General features: G+C 41.7%; 1 protein-coding gene across 5 annotated transcripts in view; it reads left to right on the top strand.

The window, feature by feature from the left end:
* Positions 1 to 24,010, top strand: part of METAP1D (methionyl aminopeptidase type 1D, mitochondrial) — a 106,614-nt gene that overhangs the window by 74,540 nt on the left and 8,064 nt on the right. For 4 of the 5 annotated variants that reach the window (XM_035135296.3, XM_088657969.1, XM_035135303.3 and 1 more), the window contains one exon: positions 6,236 to 6,399. In XM_035135296.3, the coding sequence (XP_034991187.3) occupies positions 6,236 to 6,399 (164 nt within the window). Of the gene's footprint in view, positions 1 to 6,235; positions 6,400 to 8,708; positions 10,965 to 24,010 lie in introns of those variants that run through there. The other variant, XM_088658059.1, reaches the window with a different exon arrangement.

Genomic DNA, 24,010 nt, shown 5'->3' on the forward strand with positions numbered 1-24,010 from the left:
AATTGTATTATTTATACCCTGCCCATCTGACTGGCTTGCTTCAGCCACTCTTGGTGGCTTCCAACGTATATAAAAACACAATGACATTTTTTTAAAAAAAATCCCTATACATTGCTGCCTTCCGACGTCTTCTAAAGCTGGTATAGTTACTTATCTCCTTGGCTTGGGAGTCACATAAGTCCATATCCTTCAACGTTTTTCTGAAGAAAATAGGGACGTCCTATAATACCCCCCCCCCCAACAATTTTCAACAAAAACAGGGATGTCCTAAGGAAAAGTGGGGCATTCTGGGATCAAATCAGAAACTGAGACAACTTCTGTAAATCCGGGACTGTCCCTGGAAAGTAGGGACACTTGAAAGGTCTGCTAGAGCCCTAGAGCCTGATTTTATGCATATAATGGTGCAAATAAATTGCTCAGGACCGCAATACCTCAAGAACTGCTTCTTTCCATATGAACCTACCCAGACCCTGAGATCATCTTTAGAGGCCCTCCAGAGGGTGGCAACAGGAAAATGGGGCCTTCTCTGCAGTGGCTCCCCCTCTGCGGAATGCTCTTCCCAGGAAAGTTTGCCTGGCGCCTTCATTATACATCTTTAGGTGCCAGGCAGAAACGTTCCTTTTTAACCAGGCCTTTGGTTGTTCTGATTTACATCCTATGCCCTTTTAAAAAGTGTTTTTTTTTGTGGGGGGGGCATTGGGTTGTTTTTGTTTTTATTATGTATTTTGTGGTTTTATATCTTGATTTTATTCTATGAACCGCCCCAAGACCCCCAGGTATAGGGCGGTGTATAAATTCTAATAATAATAATAATAATAATTTTTAAAAATGGCTTGAGCTATTACTGCTTCTAAGGCAGCATCCTGTATCATTCAAGACCCTGGAGTAGGCAAACTAAGGCCCAGGGGCCGGATCTGGCCCAATCGCCTTCTAAATCCAGCCCGCGGACGGTCCGGGAATCGGCATGTTTTTACATGAGTAGAATGTGTCCTTTTATTTAAAATGCATCTCTGGGTTATTTGTGGGGCATAGGAATCTGTTCATTGTTTTCCCCCCAAAATATAGTCCGGCCCCCCACAAGGTCTGAGGGACAGTGGGCCGGCCCCCTGCTGAGAAAGTTTGCTGACCCCTGTTCAAGACGGTTGGCTCCGATTCTTACCCCCAGCTTCTAGATCTTCCTTCTATTTAAATCAAGTATATATTGCCCTAGAGCCCACTTTTGCCATGGAAACAAAAGATTCTCTCTGCATTACTGGGCCATTGGCAGTTTGTAAACTCCTTCTCTTCCTGCCATTAGTTCCTTGTGCTAGTCTTTCCCCTTGCGACTGACGCTGTGTATTCCGGCATAGAACATTTTACCCTAAGACCAGATGACATGTTTCTAAAGCTGTAGGTCTCAGCACACATGCCCTGAACATGAATGCTGTAGAGCTCAGCGACACTTACTTCTGAGTAAGCATCTTTAAAATAAGCCGCAAGTGTAATTTCGTTAATGTCGCATTTATTCCCACAAAGGTATGCTTGTTGTAGATTCAGATTTTGCCTTTTCACTCAGATCTAAGCTAATTCCAGTGTTAATGCACCCTACCTTTAAAGTACCATAAAAAAAATAATTTTCTAAAGTTCACTCCAAATTTTCCCTTATAATCATAGAACCTTTCCTGGTGTCCCTAATGTTAAAATCACAAATAAAATGTCTACTTCCTGCAGTTATTGATCCTCCTCCTTTTGGTTAGTCTATAATGATTTATATCTAATACGTCTGAGGAAGACTTTCTTGGCAGTGTTCATAATTAACCTTTCCTAATGGGCATAAGTTGGGCTATTTCATAGGTAGAAGCAATGATTATGGACCGAAGAAAAGGACAATTGCGGTACATGGCATTTTACAATAATTTGTTTATGGATGTGTACACAATCTATAAAATGATTAAATAATAATCTGTCTATCAAATGTAAATGCTCTTTTGGCGAGTGCAAATTGTCTAGCAATAACAAACTAAATGTATTTTACTCTATTAATTTGTGGAAAAATTAGAGACTACAGCGGAATGTGTTTTATTTACTGCAATCACATGGACGTCACATATTGTTTAAAGAATTGTAGAAACCAGTTCTTTGTATTTCACTGACTACCAGCACACTACAGCTCTTAACCAATAATTATCATGTAGGGCTATCCCATCTCTTAATAGACAGTCATAATTTTAGCACTGACACTTTGAAAACTACTATATTCTACTTATTTGCTGTTAACTATTGTTTATGCACCTTAAAAATATAAAAAAAAATTAAAAATGAATTGTATGCATTGTAGCATCACCAGCGTAATACATCTTTATAAAAGATGTATACTTTATACTGCATATCTTTATACTGTCTTGCTTTTCCAAGGCTATGGAAAAGTGGCTGAAATTATAAGATTTGATTTTTAAACTGTGCTTTTTTTACCCACCCCCAACATAGTAGTGGCTTAAGAGATCATGTGCTTTTGTGTCTGAATGACCGAGAGGTAAAGTAATAAGCAAAAGGATACTGAGAAATGCCCTAACTCCTGAAAGAACATAGTATAGAGATGTTTTACTGGGTAGTGAAAAGGATAGCATCTGTTGGTTTCTATTCATTAAAAATAATGGAAGCAATTAACCAGATAAAATTGCTGTACCATCTCCATTTGTTAGGTTGGAGCAGCTGGCCTGGCGGTTTGCATCCAGTGAGTGCAATCCAAAGAGACATAGGCTACGATCCTGTACACACTTACTCTGGAGTACGTCCCACTGAAATGAATAGGACTTCTGTCTGGCTAGACGTGTATAGGATTGCACTGCTAGGCATGCAAGTCCCATGAAACTTTGGGGAGACTTTCAGCGATCTTATGCACCCTTCTTAGAAGGAAGTCGCTTTGAGTGCCACAAGACTTTCTTCTTAGTTGCAATGCTCAGTATGGCAGTGAACAGTCACATGCTTAATAGTGCAGTCCTACGAACGCTTAGTCAGAAGTACATACTATAGTGCCCAGTGTAGCTTACTCCCTAGAAACCTGGGGGGCGGGGGTAAGTAGTATTGAATATACCGGGTAGTGGGATTTGCTTGTGGCTAAATATGAATAGGATTGCACACCCGCCATGCGTCCCTATTGTCCAAGGACAGTCCCAGATTTACAGAAGCCGTCCCTGTTTCTGATTTGATCCCCGAATGCCCCGCTTTTCGTTAGGACACTTTTCATTGGAGAAATGTTGGAGGGTATGGAGTTATGCGACCCCCGAGCCAAGGTGATAACCTTTAGAAGACATCTGAAGGCAGACCTGCAGGGGAAGGTTTTTTAAAAAATGTTTAATGTTTTATTATGTTTTTATTTTACTTAATTTTTTAATCTGCCCAGAGTGGCTGGGGCAACCCAGTCAGATGGGTGAGGTATAATAATAATAATAATAATAATAATAATAATAATAATAATAATAATAATAATAATAATTGAATAGGATGTCCCTATTTTCATCAGAGAAATGTTGGAGGTTATGGGATTAGACAGCATGACTCAAAGCATAAGTGGAAACAACTATCATTTAATGTGGTGGAATTTTGTTTTCTGAATGAACATGCCTCAGGCTATAAATCACATTCAATTGGGTGGGAGATGATGTGCCAAAAACAATCTGGATTTCACCTAAACTTTCTTTGTAACATGTCTATCACACACTCTTTAGTGAGTAGGCGCAGTTATGCCCTGATGTGTGTTTCCTTGGGGGAAAGTTTTATTATGTACAATGGGACCTATTTCTATGAAAACAGACACTGACTCTTTCAGGCTTTGTGCAGGATTAGTCCCAGGTGTTTCCCTTTAAACTTAATAAGAAACATTTTGGCAAGCTCTATCTTATTAAAATAATGTTTCTTACATAGATTTTATTTATGTCTCTTGTGTACCTTATTGTGCATAGTTCTTAAACAGCAGATATTAAGACTCTACCATTCTAAAATTGGAGATTGAAATATACTCGGAGTCAAGAGTGAATTTCATGCTCTTTATTCAGCTCATAGTCATCAAGGAGGAGAAGAGAAGACGAATGGCTCTTTTCCCAAAACCATCTGCTTATATACATTATTTACACAATGGGCCTTGCGTGATTGGCTACTTCAGGGCTACACCTGTGGGCCAATTATATTGTGGATTGACTTTTGCCTGCAGCCTGATTGGCTGCTCCTACAGGCCAATCAGGTAGCAGATTCACTTCTGCCCGCCGCCTGATTGGCTGCTCCAGCAGGCCAATCAGGTTGCGGATTCACTTCCACCTGGAGTTGGATTGGGTAGCTCCCGCTGATTCTGAATCCTATTGTTCTAGGATTCAGCTCAGTACATAACAGAGATGTTGTCAGCTGAGAAATCTATACCGTAAAGTACTCTAGTTGGAAACTATTTAATAAATGTTAGCTGCTGATAAAATCCGAGCTGCGTAATACCATGTAGCAGGCATGTCCAACAGGTAGATCGTGATCTATCAGTAGATCACTGGACGCCTGCAGTAGATCACTGGTAGATTATTGGCTCCCCCCAAAGAAGCTGATCAACTGTGGCTCCCCTTAAAAAAGCTCAACATTTTACCTCCTCCCTGAAAAAACTCAACAACTTTGACCTGAACCCCCCAAAAGGGGGTAGATCATTGCCAGTTTTTAACTCTCTTGGGAGTTGGCCACCCCTGCCATATAGTGACAAAGCGAAGACTTTTGTTTCTCTGATGTACCTCCAGATAACCAGTTTAATCAGCATTTATCCTGATCTGCTACCACAAAGGTTACACAGTGGTTAGGCTATGTCTGGTCTTTATTGAGCAGTATTAGCCTTGTGCCCAGCATTGCTCAGAAATTCTAGGAAACAAACAAACAAAAACCACCAGTGCAGTTTTAAAATCAGTGCAGTTCTGAAAGGGGCAGCCTGCCATTTTGATTCATAAACGAAAACCTGCTCCTTGAACTTGGGAACCATCATACAAAATTAGATTACGATACCTTAAGCCGCAGAGCAAACAGAGAAAAATAGCAACTTTCCAAAATATATGGTAGATCCATTCTGTTTTGTTATTGGGGCTGTTATATAGCAATGGGCATTCATCCTGATTCGCTTGTGGGGTATTTACATGGCTTTCTGTTAAAACATCCATTCATTCCCACACTTTTCAATGCATTTCCCCATCACATTCCAAACTGCAAAAAAAATCGGGTTTGTTGCACTAGGGCAACAGAGCTCGTAAGTCCACTTTAATTGTGCAAACCTGAAGTTCTAGAAAGCACATGAATCTCTCCTGAAAAATACAGACAGTTTGGAGGCACCCAGAGAGCATTTCATTTATACTGTGTACACGTCCGCCATTGCTAGTCTTCTGCCTTATTTTCTTTTTGAAAACCCAGTAAGATGCAAAAAATAAAATAAAAAGCACTGTAACAGAACTGTTTTCAAATGTGGCAACTCAAGATGTCCCAGCTGCTGAAGTTATAGATGTTTGCATAAATATAGGATTTATGTAAATCCTAAATTCCAGATATGGAGCTGTCTAATCTATAGATGTGACATACATTGTAAACCTCAAGAATCCTATGTTGGCCTTACGGTCTCATCCATATCTCATCTCATGCCCTACATGATCGAATCTGTTGCAGGAAAGAAGGGGAGAGGATGTTCAGCGCAAGATGAGATTTAATTTTATTTCTAATAAGTAGCCTCTCAGTGTGTCCACAGAAGGATGGTCTTTAGGCCTAAATCCCAATTCTGACTCATCCAACAGATTGTGCCAACCTTTGCATTTCGTTCTCATGAGGATAATTTGTGACACATTGTTTTTAGTTTTTCCAGCCTTGGCTTCCATGTTCCTCATTAGTTTACTTATCACTGTTAAGGCCACTAAAATCCCGTTGACCAATGAGATTTGAATAGCCTAATTCTGTGCAGGACCGTAGCCTGAAATTCACAGCCTTTAATTTCCTAGCTTGTGTTTGTGAAGAAAACCTGCGCCCGAGATGATGTTTGACAGTGACGGCCTTCTCATTATCATGAGTGATCACAGCTAACAGACGGACGAGAACTAACTCCCTTCCACCACCCAATTTTCTGTTCCACTTGCTGCATTTCAATTGTTTTATTTTATTTGCATCTTAAATGCATTGCGAAAGAAACCCAAGAAAGTCCTGGCACCTGACTGCAAAATGCAAATGCCTCTTTTACATTTCTGCATGTGCTTAGGTGTACTTCAATGGCTACCATGGTGACACTTCCGAAACAATTCTAGTGGGCAACGTGGATGAGTCTGGTCAAAAGTTAGTGGAGGTTGCCAGGAAATGTAGAGATGAAGCAATTGCAGCTTGCAGACCTGGGGCTCCTTTCTCTGTAATTGGAAACACAATCAGGTAAGCCTTATAGTGACAAGTAAAGGGAAGGCTGGCAAGCGGGACAAAGGTTATTGGTGGTTTGGTATAAAGCTGATGACATGTTTTATGATTCAGAACCATCATTTCAGTCTGATATCACTATGTGAACTGCCAGGCTGTAATGTTGTTCCCTGGGTAAGAAAGGATTTTTAAAAGTGAATTACACTAGACAGGGTCAGTGGATATAGCCCTGTAGGAAAAGCCAAATACATTTCTAAGACTGGCTGGCTCCTTACCTTTGCAGGTATGAATCATGATTGGTAGCTGCTTTGACTACCTTAATAAAATCATATTGGAGATGGGGGGAGCGTTGTGTTCACCTGTCTGTTGCCTGATGAATAATGCCAGCAAGGACTTTTTTTTATCAATGCCACAAAGAACTGCTAAAGGTTGTCAGAATTATTCAGTACTATGAACCCTTCCCCTTTTATAACAAAATGCAGATTTAAATGCAAGGGAGCTCCCTTTAGGTCCCTAGGCTTTGATCCTGGAACAATATGATAAAACCAATGGTCCATCATGTTCTGGTTTATTAAAACGTATTATTTGATCCTTTTGCTATTTGCACACACTTTTTTTTTTCTTTTAAATGTTGCGCCTTAATGCCCTTTCATTAATATGTTAATGCTATCGGGAAGAAATTGCATGAATCTCGATGCCTACAAAAACACGCATTGCTCAGAATCCTGAAAAGAGGCTGTCTTCCCTCCCTCCCTCCCCCACCCCCACCCCCTCTGTATGAATCTTCAAATACTTTAAGAGAAATAAGAAAAGAGAGCAGGAAAATATCAGTTTGATGTATTTATAGCTTTAAAAATATTGTAACAGAGTCTGAATCAAACTTTAGTAAAACCACTTTGGGTTATATCCGAGAAGCTTTTATTGAAGACTTTGTATAAAATTGTGTTTTTGACAGTTTTAAATTATAGGCTAACTAGCCTGGGGAAAAAGGATAGTGTCTATCTGTTCTTTCATAGGAAATGTTGAATCAGACCCCTACTGGGAAAAGAAATTTAATGCATATCTCACTATCTTACTGTCCATGAATGTAATAGAAGTGAATTCAAAATGTAGTTTTATTTTTGCAAATGGGATGAGTCGATGGATGCAACTCCATATTTTTGAACACCTAGGGTTCAACAAATTTACTGGTGGTGCTCTTGCATTTTAACAAAATTTATTCTCGAGTCGAAGGGGGCACAGAAGACGAGATTCTTATTCAAGCATTCTCTCGAGCGCTGCATTCATGGCTGTGTCTAAAGGGCATGTCAGCCTTTGATTCTCTCTGAGAGGTAATTATCCTTTTCCTGTCACGGAACAACAAATGATAGCTAACTACAGAGGAACATTTGCAGTAGTCACATTCATCAACTGCAGGGGAAAAAAATTCAATTTAATTGTGCAACACAGCTGCACATAGGCTTTTTGAGCATTGCTGTTGTTCTCCCTGTCTTGCTATTCCTCCCTACCAGATCTATTTTTTAAACTTTTTTCCCCCTCCCTGCTTACTTCCCCCCCTCTTCCACCCCCCCACCCCCCATTTTTTTTGTCTCTTCTTCCATTTTTACTCTCTGTACTTTCTTGTTAAAGTAATTTTCCTTTGTGGCTCTCGTTCCTTTTTTCCCCCTCTTCCCCCCCATTGAAGGCTATGAATGTAGAAAATTATCACAATTACTCATATAATTGAGCCTCTTTGTAGCAAGTGCAACTCCAGTACCCTTTTCTCCATCATGAAAATGGTTTCATTATAGGGTTTTTCATATTCTCTGACACCATCTACACAGAGGAAAAGGCGTGCAGATGAGATGTACTAGGAATAGGGTAGATCAGGAAGGTCACAGTGGGAATAATTAGCTCTGCTATGGAAAGAGCATCTAGGCCTTTTACCGCTAACATAAATGTACTGTCCGTGGCTTTTAGTCACAAAAAAACTTACTAACAAATGGAGCTCCCGCCTCCTACTTTGAAAAAAAGATTTGTATCAACACTACAATTTTCCATCATTAAGACTAATAACACAGAGCCTAGTATACATCAAGGGGAATAAAAAGAAAAATCTCACATTCAAGTGGCGACTGGGTGCTGACCTTTGTTCCCCTTTTTTTTGTGTACGACTTAACTCTTTACAAAAAGAGAGCCACACGCCACACAAACACGCAGGTGAACTCCAGCCAGTGCTAGCAAAAGTAGCAGCATTCACTTGGAAGAAATCTGGTAAAATCTCCTTGCAGGGTAATGCATTTCATTAGATTCACTGCATTAAGTCTAGCTGAATTTTTTTTTTTAAGGATAAAGAGAAGAAGAGCGGAATTGAAAGTGACATTGGCCTCTCTCTCTCTCTCTCTCTCTCCTTTTTTCCTTTCCCCTCCTCTCAATATGTTGATACAGAGGTCAGTGTTTCACCGCATGTAAATGCGTATGCAAAGCTCAGTTGAAAAGCAAATTAATTTGGATTGGTCCGTAGTCACAATCACATCCAGAATAACAGACCCCCCCCCCCCGATCATCTAGGCTCCTACCTATTGTCTGTTTTAAAAAGGCTGGTTTTTGCTCAACCAAGGCTTTTTCCTGACCTATTGCAATGTTGCATATGTAGGTTTTGTCACTGTAGATTCATGTAAACAAGATGAGAGTTTGGTGGGGGAAATATATTGATTTCGTTCTTGCCGGCATTATAGGAGAGACCTATCAAGATTTGAATGCGTGTCCTTCTTTCCACAAATGTGCATAGCATGCTTGCAGCGTGTATTTTGAAATTCCATAGAAAACACATTATGTTAATACATTGGTTGCATTTGAATGGATCCTGTAATCCAGAATGTTCTTCAATTCTGGGACCAGAACTTAAAGAACTGTAGCATATCTTATAGGAAGTCTTTTCCGAGAAATTGGATATATTTACAAAAATTATTTAGCAGATTGGTTTCCTTTGACTAGGCAATTACTAACCTACTTTTATTCCATCCATTTAAGTTGACCACCAGAATTCAGATGAAGTGTAATGACTGGATTTGAATGATCTTTATGTACACCTTCTGCGAGTTTTCTGTTAAAAAAAACTCTGTAAGTTACAGTTTCTATAGCAGCGAGGCATGTTCCCTGGAAGTCGTTACTTAGATCTAAACAAATGAATGCAAACATAGTTGTAGTTAAATCAAGCCAATTTCAAACTTGTAGTTAAAATTACCGAGATAAGAGTATCAATAAATGGTTTTAAAATGTTTTAACTTATAAATATATGTTTTGATATTAACTTAGAACAATACAAAGGCAGACTTTTAAAAAGGAAATCTGTTTCTATCAGATTATGCACATTTAAACAATAAGTGGCTCAGGCAAAATAAGTCATTTTAATGTCATCTGTGATAGATTTTCTTTGACAGCTACTGTAAATTACAATTACACTGCTTCTCCCTGCACTTGAAAGTAAGCATTGCAATAAATTATCTTTTATTTCAATCCATCATGTCTGCCTTTCAGAAACAGAGCACCTTAAATAAAAGTTCAGCTCTATTGTAAGAAAAATATAGTAATTTGTGATAGTTTGAAACTAAAAATGTACCTTTCTTTAAGGAGAAAGCCCTAAATTGTGGGCTTTCAAAAAATATTACTAATTACACTTCATCGTTCATTGTCATTAGAGGGAATCCCTGAACTTGTGTATTCTCTTAAGTCTAGAGCTGCTGCTTAAGGAAAATAGTTTAAATTCTCCCGGGAGCATTATGTAATCAACTGGGTAAACCGTTGTGACACTGTTGGAAAAATCCATAATCCAACATATAGGTTCCAAAGTCGGGTTGCATCTATTTTGGCAAAATTATGCCCTTTCCACCTCGATCAGTGCTGATTAACAGGACAAACGGGTTACATTTGGCGAGGCGTCCCCCTTCAGTGCTTCTGAATCAGAAATAAAACTGAACGTCTTTGTGCATTTGTTTGTTAGCAGTTGCTTCCTGTCTCTCAGGTTCTGTAACCATGGTTTGGTTCCCTGCCACACACTTGATTCCCACTACCACCACACACACCCTCACCTTGTGTTACGTCTCTTCTGAGAATTACGCAATTTTGCATTTGACAGTTGTGAGCCTTGCCGTTTCTAAATGAGCACCTTTCTTACCCATTCCCTTTAAAAACAAAACAAAAAAACCATGTATTTTTTGCCTCTGTTATTCCCTCAACACGAGATTAGTAATACACATCTAGCAAACCTGCAGAGATGCGCAGTTATGCAAAACGTAAAAGAAGGTGGAATTCTGTAAACTCGGAGGACGGAAGGATAGGGCTCATCAGAGCTTAACAAGGGACTATAGACTTCCGTCCAGGAGAGACGGGTTTCTGTGCAGAACTCCTAGCACAGCTGTGTAAACTGGAGTCAGAACACTTGCTCTGCTTTTTTCATCATAAAGCTAGTTTGCGCAGTCCTTTCACTTGGGTGCGAAGGTGGGCTCTTAATTTTCCTAGTTCTGTGCTTCCATGGAGGAACATGCCATGCGAACTGGTGGCTCATAGCTGTCGTCAGCTTTGTTACCGTAGCAGCAATCCTCCCCCCCCAAAAAAAAAAAAATTAGCTGCAAATATAGGAACTTTTGCTAACTCCACTGTCATAGATACGGTTAGCATGTGCTGTTTCTGCATGTACCCAAGCAACCTTGAGACTCTTCACGTGGGCAGAAAACGTACTGCGTGGCCTGGCATAAACTTCATAAGATGCTTGCAGTGCAGAGTGTACAAGTTCCATGTGCTTCAGGTGTGTGTGTGTCAAGTATGTTTCTCCCTTGCAATGAAAACCTTGGGCCAACAATGCCTTGGCTCACATCGCAGCCATCTCCGAAAGGATAGTAGGCTAGGCTAGGCTTTAGGTCAAGACTAAGTGAAAATAGATTCAAAGGGTAACATGCATTCTGCTGTAGCGCTCTGTAAGAGAGCTATTATTTTCGTAGGCGGAAGGGTATTTAAAATCTGCAAAGAGTGACATCATACTATACCATTTCCGAATCAGGAGTTGGGGCAGCCACATATATGAAAGCTTATCCTATGTGTAAAGCTGATGTTTTAGGGTGGAGTTTGCCATACATCCAGATTTTCTCGGACATTACCGGGATTCCAAAGGCAGAAATAACGTCCGGGGGGTGTTTCTGAAATGTGACAATTTGTCCTGGCTCTTAGGCAAGTCAATTGAAAAAGCTCAACTACTTTCGGATTTTCCTTAAAAAACAACTTTCCGGGCGTCCTGGTTTTTACTTTCTGAAATATGGCAACCCTAGCTATTCTAGGAAGAAGTCTTCTAGACAAAGTTCCCCCCCTACAATGTAACATTCAGTTCAATCTCTCTAAAGGGGTGCTTGCATAGAAACAGTGTGCTGAAAATCTTGAGGTGGTGTGGTTGAAGGAGACAGTTGGTCCAAGTTTGCAGGCTTGAATTGCCCTTTTGCACTCCTTGCTTCAGAGGAAAGGTCTTGCGTATCCAAGTGGTTCAAATCCATTTCCTAACTGTTGTCCTCTTCCATTCTCCCAAGTCTGCCCCACAATATTCAGGCTTTCTCAGTTGGAAAAACATTGAGTCCATAACAGAATCGGAGCACCAGATCTTTTTGTGTTCTCCCAGGCCACAAGCACCTTCTCTCCCTGCTTTATTGACTAATCTTCTCCTAGCAGCTACTTTTTATTTCAGCCGAGAAAAGAAGGCAAGGAGGTAATTGTGAATCTTTGTCACTACCTACTTCAGTCGAGATTTCTTTCACCCGGTTCATTGTTGAGGGGTTACAAGTTCAGCATCTCTTCCCAAAGTTTTCCTTCAAAACACATTTGTCACTCGCACCTTGAACATCTAGACTCCGGTGGCTCGCTAGGGTCACACAAAATTTTGCAGGAAGAAAAAGCTTTCTGGGGCATAGCTTTTTCGTCATTTGACTTTCAAGCCCCAAACCAATCTTCCTGACGCCATCCCAGGAGAAACATTTTGGAGAAAGCTCTCGTCCTTCCTCTTTCTGTGGCACATCAAAGACACTTGCTGTCACTTTTCCTTTTACTGGATCCCAAGTGGAGAAAGGGGGGATGGTTGGCCTTTTATCTTTCAACCTCTCCTCTCTTGTCGTCACTGCAGATGGGTGAATCTGCTAGTTTTGTTTTCTCTCTGTTTCTCATTTCCTCCATCTTTTCGTACAGATTTGGTACGATTTTTGCAACAGTTTGTGAATTCGAAAAGAAAGAAAGAAATAAAAAGTGCTCACAGAAACGTGTCAGCATTTCAATCCACATTCCTCCTAATACACACATTTTTCTTTGTTTGGAGAACCACATCCAAAAATTCATGTGTTCATGTATTGTTAGTATATATTTTTCAGGAAGCATGAATTAAACAGGATTGCACTAAAAGGCGAACAGAAGCAAACTGTCTCCCATCCCTAGTTGTCACTTATGCCTAGAACACAGAGCAGTGCGCAATGCGTAGCACTGGATTTCAAAGTGTACTGTGAGAGGCCTTTTTCCCACACTTGTAGCTCTACAGCTCTGCCTCTCCCCGATGATGAGTTGTTATTATTATTATTATTATTATTATTATTATTATTATTATTATTATCATCATCATCATCATCTTTAAATGCTGGCTTTCGCGTGTCCACTAACTGACAAAAGGGCCTTGGGGCCTAATGTACATTAAAAAATAGTTGGGTTTTGTCCTAGGAAATTTGGGTCCAGTTTATCCATGCTATTACTGGTTGGCTTTGGGTAAATAAATGGCTTTTAGCATCTATTCCAACATCTGCAAAATCGGAAAAAGCTAAGCATTTTGCAGGACTAGGCTTACAAAGTGCCATTGTATCTTTATGAAGCACCCTAATGCCAGAGCCATCGGCAAAACTGTGTGCAAAAAAATTATTGAAGTGCAAAGTCATGAATGGAGGAAAATGCAGAAGAAACCTAGTTTGCGCTGTTGATTAGCTTAAACAGACACTGGCCTTTGAAATACTGTAAATGTTAAATTCAGTTGAATTTTGCAGTGCCTTCTTTCTAAAAGGAGAGGTGCTGGATGATTTGTATAGTCATCTCTGCCTACCACCTACATTTATTTGTGTTTAAAAAACGATTGGTTGCCTTGATATAGGAGTATGCAAAGTGATAACACAACACAAAATAAAAATAAAAGAAGCTAAGGTTAAAAAAAACCAGGAGGAGCTATCTAGAAATTTACTGCACCATCATTTTTTTAAAAAATTGGTTGGCGAAGTTGCTTGGCAGGCACCTCTATAAGAAAGATGCTCTATGACATGGAGCACATTGGGCACACTGCAAGATCTAATTTCTTTATAAGCTATGGAACATGAGATGTGGTCCTTCCTAAAAAGACCAAAGAGTCCAAAGAAGTCCTTAGGCAAGAAAGTGCTCTTACAGACTGGTCCAGGCATCCCCAAACTTCGGCCCTCCAGATGTTTTGGACTACAGTTCCCATCTTCCCTGACCACTGGTCCTGTTAGCTAGGGATCATGGGAGTTGTAGGCCAAAACATCTGGCGGGCCGCAGTTTGGGGATGCCTGGACTGGTCCATCAGCAGGTCTACATCCTGCCGAGTTACGAAGTACAACTCCTTATCAGAAGTTACGATATCATATCAAAGCATCTTATTTCAAATAGCATCGTGCCCAGAACTCCAGTATGATATGAAGCAGGAAACAACTCAATGACTTTGCTCACACAACCCTCCTGGGACAACTATTCAACCTTGGCTTTAAGATCTGTGTGGATGGAGATATCGCCACACCTTTAAGCCAACCTCTGCTGCTGCAACCACTACTCTTATGGACATAAGGCTCTTTATTCATGTCCGGTTTAAATCTTTTTACCTGCAATTTGGGCTCATCATTTTTTGTCTTGTGCGGTTACAGTAGACAAAGAGCTGCTGACCCTGATTCTGCTTAATTAAGGCAACTTTTCTATCTGACCATAGTTCTCAAAAGAGGCACGATAATGAATTTTCTGCCATGAAATGGATGGTAGGCAATTTACGAGCACAGTAGCCAGGAGTGGTTTGAAGATTGATTATGGTGTGTTTATAAAGGTTGGGATTCAGTTACATTGCTGTGTGAGCGGAACGAGGTCCACTCGTGCAAAAGAGGTTGCCCCTTCTCCTCTCCCCCAAGCCCCCCATACCTCTAAATATGTTCTGGGAGTTTGAGGGGGGGGACTAAGAACAGGTGTAGTGGGTGGGTGGGGAGTCTTATTGCGTGGCCAGACCTTGTTCCCTACAGATAGATAGATAGATAGATAGATAGATAGATAGATAGATAGATAGATAGATAGATAGACAGACAGACAGACAGACAGACAGACAGACAGACAGACAGACAGACAGACAGATAGATGATAGATAGATAGATAGATAGATAGATAGATAGATAGATAGATGTCTTTATTCGGCTATGAGCCCACAACTGTTCCCTACACTTATACCCCACTTAGCACTATGGTGAATTCCACCGATTGAATTGTACTAAGTTGTCTCCTTAGTACTGTACAAGAAATATCTACCTATGCCAGGGGTCTGTCTTGCCCTCTCTTCCCATATTCCTCCACCTGCACACATCTGTTCTGTGTTACCACCACCACCCAATACTCCAGAGCAGATTTGGGCCACACACCACAAGGGCAGAAAGAAGAGTAAGCCCTGACTTCACGCTAATAGGACAACTTGTTTGGATGCTCCCATAGATGGGGAAGGATCCAGTGCCAACACGGACACGGTGCCTGCAAGTGGACTCCCATAGGCTCAATAGCCCTTGTTTTCTCCCCCCACCACATATACACTTGTGCACAGGCAACATGCCCAGAAATTCCTTCAGACGCCATGTCGGAGAATAAAGAAGGATTGTGGCTCTGTAGAAGCTGGTGGGAATTTTCTGCCTTTAGTACAGGCACAGTAGGATTAGACTATGTCTAATGTAATATGTAATACTAGTGTATTTCAGCCCGTTCAATAACGGGCGCTAGAACATCCCGGGGTTCGGAGAAGCGCTTGCGCAGCGCTTCTCGGAACCCTGGGATCTGTCCTTGCTGTCGGCGGCAGGGGGAACAGGAACCTCTCCCCCAGCCGCCGACAGGAAGGACGCGGGACACAAACGCCTACCTCGCCGCCGCTGCTTCGCGGCCTCCCGCCGCTCCTCTCACGGGCCAGGGAGGGTTGTGAGGAGGAGGCCTCCGCCGGCCTCCACCCTCGCTTCCCTGACGTGCCCTGCAGTGAGGCGGTGTCCGGCCGGGAGCGGCGGTTGGAGGAGGCGGGGGGGGAAGAGCACGTGCATGTGTGTGCGTCTTCTCTGCGTCCAGTCCCTGTGTCCCTGGGGCACATGCGCATTAGCGCACAAAACGGGACACAGGGAATCTGGACGCAGAGACACTTGTACTTTATTATATAGGATGCCCAAGGTCCAGGGTGACTAAGGTAAGATCAGTGGGTGACAGTTTTTTTCTACAGACCTTTCCCCCACTTCACCCTTTTGTTTTTGGTGGTATGCCCCCCCTTTTTGAGACAGCAGGGGTGCTGTCTTAATTACACATTAAGAATAAGCTAACAATAAACCCAGAATCTTTGGGCATACAGAGTATGGGGATGGTTTAACAGTGCGGTTTCTGTGCAAAGGTTGTCACACACCAGATTTCTCTATTCGGATTACATTTCCCTGGCAACCTTAAGCTTCCATTACTGCTGTTCTGTCAGTTAAATGACAGGCTAGCAATGACCTACGTGTCTTGGTCCGCCTGAGCCCAGTGCAGTTAAAGTTCTTAAGATGAATCCACTCTTGTCCCAAAATAAAATAATAATAAAAAAGATGGGGCGGTTTTGTTTGAATGCAAGTAACACCCAAAGAATTGGTCTGGGATAAGCATTTGTACAAACATTTGGAACCGAACTGCAAACTACAATAGAAGAAAAAAGATGAGTCAGATCTCATCTTTCCCACAGGGGAGAGCAGACAAGGATTGTTTTCTAAGGTAAGCCAAAGAGGGGAAATTTGTCCCTCTTCAGTCAGGTGTAATTTGCAGCACAGTTGCACAGCATGAGACCTCACTTAGGCAGATGCCCATCTCTCTATTGTCAGCATAGATGCTGCATGGGATCTGCACCTCAGAAGTGTACTACACTGGTGGTTTGACTATTTATACATTAACTTCTGCTCACTGCTGGCTCGGAACCGGCTTGTAAAGTAGGCAAGCTCTTAGTGGTGGTTCTGTGGTCCATCAGAACCGTGTGTTGTTACTCTTGGGCTTTAGAGAACCTGAATTCATCTCTCTGGGGAGCTGTGAATAGGAATATGAACAACCCACCCATTGAGAGGATGGTTTTTAGAACCCAAAAGCTTCAGTTGGTAGGTCTCACAATGAAAAAGAAACTATTGGTTTTAATGCATTCCATGATCCCTTTAGGGACCCAGGTGGCGCTGTGGTTAAACCACTGAGCTTGCTGATCAGAAGGTCGGCGGTTCGAATCCCTGTGATGGGGTGAGCTCCCGTTGCTTGGTCCCAGCTCCTGCCAACCTAGCAGTTCGAAAGCACGTCAAAATGCAAGTAGATAAATAGGAACCGCTACAGCGGGAAGGTAAACGGCGTTTCCATGTGCTGCTCTGGTTTGCCAGAAGCAGCTTTGTCATGCTGGCCACATGACCTGGAAGCTATACGCCAGCTCCCTCGGCCAATAATGCGAGATGAGCGCGCAACCCCAGAGTTGGTCACGACTGGACCTAATGGTCAGGGGTCTCTTTACCTTTACGATCCCTTTAAGATGGGTTAATGGAGGGGTCATCATCCTTTTTCGGCCCATGGCATATTTGCAAATCAGAGAAACTGCCATGGTAAAGGTAAATGACCCCCGGACGGCTAGGTCCAGTCAAAGGCGACTATGGGATGTGGCTTTCATCTTGCTTTTCAGGCTGAGGGAGCTGGTGTTTGTCTACAGACAGCTTTCCGGGTCATGTGGCCAGCATGACTAAACCGCTACTGGTACACGGAGGACTATGAGAAGTGCCAGAGCGCACGGAAATGCCGTTTACCTTCCCGCTGCAGCTGTATCTGTTTATCTACTCGCGCTGGCGTGCTTTCGAACTTCTAGGTTGGCAGGAGCTGGGGCAGAGCAACAGGAGCTCACTCCGTCCACGGGGATTTGAACCTCCGACCTTCCGATCGGCAAGCCCAAGGGGCTCAGGGGTTTAGACCGCAGTGCCACCCATTCCTCTTAAACTCCCATGGATATCCTACACAGCCCACAACCATGCACACACTGCAACCTATTCTGTTGGTTGCAAAATTAGTAGTAGTAGTAGCAGTAGCAGTAGTAGTAGTAGTATACCGCCCTATACCTGTAGATCTAAGGGCGGTTCACAACATAAAATTCCAATATGAAAAACACAAAATACATGATAAAAATAAGAACAGAAACAAACCAGTAATCCCCCCTTCCACAACACATTTAAAAGGGTATCGGGTGTCAATCAGCCCAAGGCTTGGTTAAAGTGGCAAATAAAAATGGCCCTTGAATGCTTTATTTCAAGTCTAATCTCAGCAAACGGAAGGAGGGGACACGGTGGGCACCAGGAAAGACTTCTTTGAGTGCCTATGCACCCGTGGCCACCACTTTAGCCAACCCTGGCTTAGAGCCATTTGGCACTGAGCTCAGGAATGCTGACTTCCCAGCTGTTTTGTGGCTCACATCCTGAGTGCCCCGTGGTGAAAGACGCCTCAAAGAAATCTTCCTGCAGAAACCAACACTGAAAGCTACTAGAATGTTCGCCAAATGTCCGTGAAATCACAGCAGGAGATTAAAAAATGTGGTGTGTGTATGTTTGTTGTACCTACTCTTCCCTCATTGCCTATTCACATACCCTAATCACAACCCCCATTCTGCCATTTGTACACAGACAGCCCACATTATTCTCATACTCTTGTGTCTAATAGCTTCTCACCAATACAATAGTTGTAGCTCCTTGTGTGTCTTTATAGGACACACAGGCGCTGATGAGCTAATGGCAAATTCCATATATTTTACGTTTTTTAAAACAGCATTTTCATAGCGTTTTTTAAAAATCTGTGTAGATCCAGCCTATATCTGTTTCCAACAACAGAATACAGCCCCACCTGTAAGTTCTTCGTGCTAGCAGCTTAGCTTGTTAGCAGCCAGTAAGGAGCATTATTGGCATGTGGTACAATTATGTCTGCTCATTGTTTTGTTTTACTGTGAGCCACTTTGAGCTCAGTGTTGTTCAGAAAAGCAGAATACAAATACTAAGTCAAAACATATAAGCATTCTGTTACATCACAGACCTTCAGGCAGTAACAAGGCATAGGGCAGGCATCCCCAAACTTCAGCCCTCCAGATGTTTTGGACTACAATTCCCACCTTCCCCAACCACTGGTCCTGTTAGCTAGGGATCATGGGAGTTGTAGGCTAAAACATCTGGAGGGCCTCAGTTTGGGGATGCCTGGCATAGGGCATCTTTGCAATGAAATAATACCAGACTTCTGTCTTGCAGCCAATAGGGAGATTTGTGTGGTTTTACCTCCAGTGTATGTTGACTTTGGGTTTTTCTGGGGGAGGCCAGATTTGTTAGGCTATAATATGTAGTGATTGGAAAACCACAGCTTGCAGAAATCTGGCTTCTACCTAACTCTTAAAGGATACAGGATAAAGGATGAAGTCTAAAAGCATTTTCAGCCTCCCAACCCACATGAAAACTCCTCTGTATTTGGTAACTGTAAGGGAATCTGTGACGAGGCAGAGGCGTTTGCATATTTGTGACAAATTTGTCTGAACAGAGTGAGAGTAATGCTTCCTGTCGAGACAAATTGGTTTTATTTATTAAAGATGCTGAAACAGTTGTTGAGAAGGGCAGTGAAGAAAAGTAAACCCAAGCAGCAGCAGCAGCAAAAAGGTCCAACGTTTGAAGAACATGTGTCCTCCAGAGCTGCATTTCTGCTCCGAAAATCCACCCCCCCCAAAAAAAATAGTGCAGCCTTAGTCTACATTTTAGATATCGAAACCCCATGCTTCATCTGCCTTCCACAGCTCCCTTTCCACTTGTCTTCTGCCCTTGCACTTTCCTTTCTTCATGTCTCCACTTCCCATTGTTTCTTTCACTCCACGCTTTCCTGACTATTTTGTCTCTTTCTCCAGTGCTCCTCTCCCCTCTTCTCCCATTGGAAGCCTGCTCTGATCTTAAAATGTTGTGAGACTTTTCCAGATCTCCTCCCCACAGAATCTTTTCCCCTCTGCCCTTCATGCTGTTGTCTCCTTCTCTTTGCTCAGTTTCTTGTTCATTGCCTGCTTTGCACATGCCTACTCAGCCAGCTTGTCTCTGAGCTCCCAGCTTCCCTACTTCCTGAGATTTCTTCCCAGTTCTCACCCTGCCACACAAAACGTCTCCTATCCCTGGGGCGGCCAGTGCGTGGTTTAATCCCAGCCAAACTAGCGACCTTCCCTTCCTTCATAGAAGCAGAACTGCAAACATGGACAGCTTTGCTCTCCCAGCATCTTGAAGGTTTGTAAACAATATTCCATGCTATCACACTGGCTCAGCCAATCAGTATCAGATGCTTCACTGGCAGAAACACAATGCAGTATGGATGTGCAATATACTGGTATTGTTGTCATCTTTCACAATATTACATCCAATAGTATCAAATGTCTGCTGTTCTGAATGGGCATTTCAGACATGCATTAGAAACTCTGCCCAAATGAATGGATTACACATTTACGTCCTTAGATCTTCTGACTAGTGATGTTGATTAGAAGCCCATGCTTTAGCCAGCTGTTTTGCTTTGGTTGATTTAAATTGTGTGTGTGTGTGTGTGTGTGTGTGTGTGTGTGTGTTTCAGACAACAGATTATATTTTGAATGAAAATACAATGTTGGGGAATTAAAAAAAAATACATTTAATTTTTTCTTTTAACAAAATAATAAAAATGTGCACCCCACACCCCTGAGACATATTCCATTATAACTATCCAACCTCCAAAAATTTCAACACCTCTTGTGATGGCTTGACCCCTTTCTGTTTTAACAGTACAAATTCTACAAATACCTTCCATATCTCCTCAAAATAATTTCTCCTGCATATCCCCCATCTTACCTTAATAGTGCATGTTAATTTATCATTACTAGCTATATTCCACATCTCTTTATGCAATTCTTTATACAATTCTTCCATTTTATATTCATCTTGCACTTCCTAGCTATCTTAACTCACACAGCTGTCAATAAATTTGTGAGCAAGTCCTCAATAGCCTGCGAACCTTCCACCCCCATTGTAAATTGATAACAATGCTAGGTACCTCTGGACCTTTAACCCAGTGATTTCTGTTATCTCCTTAAACACCCTTTGCCAAAATATATATATATACATATTTACACCCCCACCACATGTGAACATAAGTCCCCTTCGACATAGCACCGAATATTCCTTGTTTATTTGATTTAATCTTACTGGTGGTTAAATACCATCTCCATACTAACTTACAGTAATTTTCTTTTTTCCTTATAGGCAACATTTTCTAAGTGTATTTTTCTTTTATCCCCCCCCCAAGCTTTTACCTGCCTTGTCTCTTTTTTCCCCCACACCTCTTTTAATTGATCCATTTCTACTAATATTTTATCAATTTTGCTGGTTTCCCCTTTTATAACTATATTTTCTTCATTATCCCCCCTTTTTATAATCTCCCCACCCCCCTAAATTTTGTATATTCTTTGCATTTCTTGTTTTCCTTTCACCATTTCTTTGTCCATTGCTCCAGTTGTATAACAGTTAAACAAAGTTATTTTACTTCCTGGTAGAGCTCCTCTTACTTATCATTTGCTTCTCCTTTTCTCCACCCATTCCTTTATTTTCAGTATTTTCTTCTCTTTCGCTTCTTTTTCAATTTCCTTTTTTAAAATTTACTGGGGGGGGGACTTCTGTTGCTGCTTCAGAGTAAAGCATGAAAAAAGACAGTCTCCATTAGTGTCTCAAGATAAGCAGCAAGAAAAATTCAGGCAAATTCAGGCAATATAAAAAAATTGATTAAATTATTTTGGCACCAGCAAGCACACACTTGGCGAAAAGCAGAGAGATATACAAAGGCTTGGTGCTTGGGGGGGGGGGGGGAGAGAGAGAAATAATGAATTGCTTGTTCTTATCTCTTTTTTTCTGTTCGTTTTTATGTGTTAAGTGAGAAAACTGTTAACTTCCTAGCTTCTCATTTCTACTGCTCTTTTCGGTGACTCTGGTGAAACCATTGTGTTTTTTTTTAAAAAAAATCACCTCTCAAATCCTAGTGAGATTTTTTTTAAAAAAGAAAAATCTTTTAACTTCCATGTTCCTGCTTCTTTGTGTCATTACTTAACTCCCTGTGAGTATTTAGGAGATCCATAAAGACATTTGAGCTATCATACATTTGAGATCTATACTCTGCTGTGTTCCAGAATCAAACAAAATACTGTAATAGCTAAAGATTTTTTTTTGTTGTTGGTGTGGTAGGCAAGCAGTAGCTAATCTATAGGGCCTGTTCAAAAAAAAAAAAAAGAAATCCATTCAAGGTGTTATCTGTGAGCAACATTAAAAGTTATTGACCTAGTTTTTCACTCTTCCACTTTCCAGCTCTGGGGTGCCATTCACTGTAATGGCAGCGCTATTGTAGTGGCAGCACATTCTTGAGCAATGGGGTAAATGTGTGGGCAGATGCAACAAAAGCTGCATGTAAATAGACCCAGAGGAAGGAACCAAGTCCTCACCTTTACGGGCAGATAGGGTGATTTATTTGAAATCACACCGGCAAGTATAGTCAACTTTTTCCCCAAAATAAAATAAATGTAGCTTCTTTAAATGCCTCGACCCTTGGGCTTCTGCTAAGCTCATAAACTGTGTGGAAATCAAAGTCCCTGTGTGAGAGACAGTGAAGGGGAAATCTCAAAGGGTGAGAGGCTGGGAGAAGAGAGGGGCACCCCCAGGTGAAAGCAGGAAGGACCCCCCCCTTTTCTGAATGGGACAAAAGTTAAGATATGTTTGTGAGAGAGGATCCTGTATTTTTCTATCTCTTCTATCTTTTCTTTGTTCTTTTATTCTCTTATTTTTGGGTGTGTGTAACTAGCTTGTCTTTTATTGCACTGTGAAAAGTGTTACTGAATATATACAATGGTACCTTGGTTTTCTAATGTCTCCATTGACGAACATTTCGGAACTCGAATGCCAAAAACCCGGAAGTAAGTGCTTCCATTTTCGAACACACCTCGGAAGTTGAACACCTTCCGCTGAGTGTTTCTCAATTAAATTTGCAGACTGCCCTTTGCACCTTGGTTTTTGAACGTTTCAGAACTCAAACGGTCTTCCGGAATGAATTACGTTCCAAAACTGAGGTACCACTGTGTGTGTGTGTGTGTGTGTGTGTGTGTGTGTGTGTGTGTGTGTTATCACATGCCACTGCAAATAACACAGGATGATGGCTCTGTTAAGAGAGGTCATTGCAACATTTCCACATCAAAAGTATATACGTGGCAGAATTTATGAATGCAGTCTCTCATGCCTTCCATATACACACTGACATATTACTGTGCTCATTTCAAGAGCAAAAGGTAAAGATAAAGGACCCCTGGATGGTTATGTCCAGTCAAAAGCGACTATGGGGTTGTGGCGCTCATCTTGCTTTCAGGCCGAGGGAGCCGGCATTCGTCCACAGACATGTGGCCAGCATGACTAAACCGCTACTGGCACAACGGAACACCGTGACGGAAACCAGAGCACACAGAAACACAGTTTACCTTCCTGCCACAGTGGTACCCATTTATCTACTTGCACTGGCATGCTCTCGAATTGCTAGGTTGGCAGAAGCTGGGAGCTCACGCCGTTGTGCAGATTTGAACTGCCAACCTTCCGATCGGCAGGCCCAAGAGGCTCAGTGGTTTAGACCACAGCACCACCCACCTCCATGTTGTAGAAAACTACAACAGCCATTTGTTGTCTCTAAGGTGATGTAATGCACCTAAGTGAGGCTTTTGTGGAACAGGAATTGGAGCAAGTGGGACCTTAAACTTTCATCCAATCCACTTTCATTCCATGTGATTCCCTTTTAAGTGGTGGTGGTGTTCTTAAATTCCAGGAAGAGTGCCTAAAGAGTCTTCTGACTGAAGACCTCCGTCTCTGTTCCGCAAAACACGTCAGCCATCTGCCATGTATAAAAATTTCTTCTTCTTCTTCTTTGGCGATCACTCGTAGCCGAGTAAGATTGTCTTCCATAAACACGGTTTTGTTTTTTTATAAAATATTGTTTATATAAAATATTTTATATTGTTTATAAAAATAGGGAAATGTGAAAATATATTTCACACTGATTAGGCACTGCAGCCCAAACACTGAAATGAAAAGGGGACAGCAGCAAGCTCTGGGGATCCTTGAGTTTTGCAGAACTATTTAAAAATCATTTTTTAAAAATAGCAAAATAGTCCTCCTCTACCCCTTCCCCTAAAAACACAATATAATGGAGCAAGGAGTCAATTGGTCTGGCTTGAACTCTGAAATGAAGCACTCCTGTTACAAGGTGAGAATGTACTGCAACATTTCATCTATGTTCTATGGCCAGA

The sequence above is a fragment of the Zootoca vivipara genome, chromosome 1 (genome assembly GCF_965207765.1).
Source record: "Zootoca vivipara chromosome 1, rZooViv2.hap1.1, whole genome shotgun sequence".
NCBI lineage: Eukaryota > Metazoa > Chordata > Lepidosauria > Squamata > Lacertidae > Zootoca > Zootoca vivipara.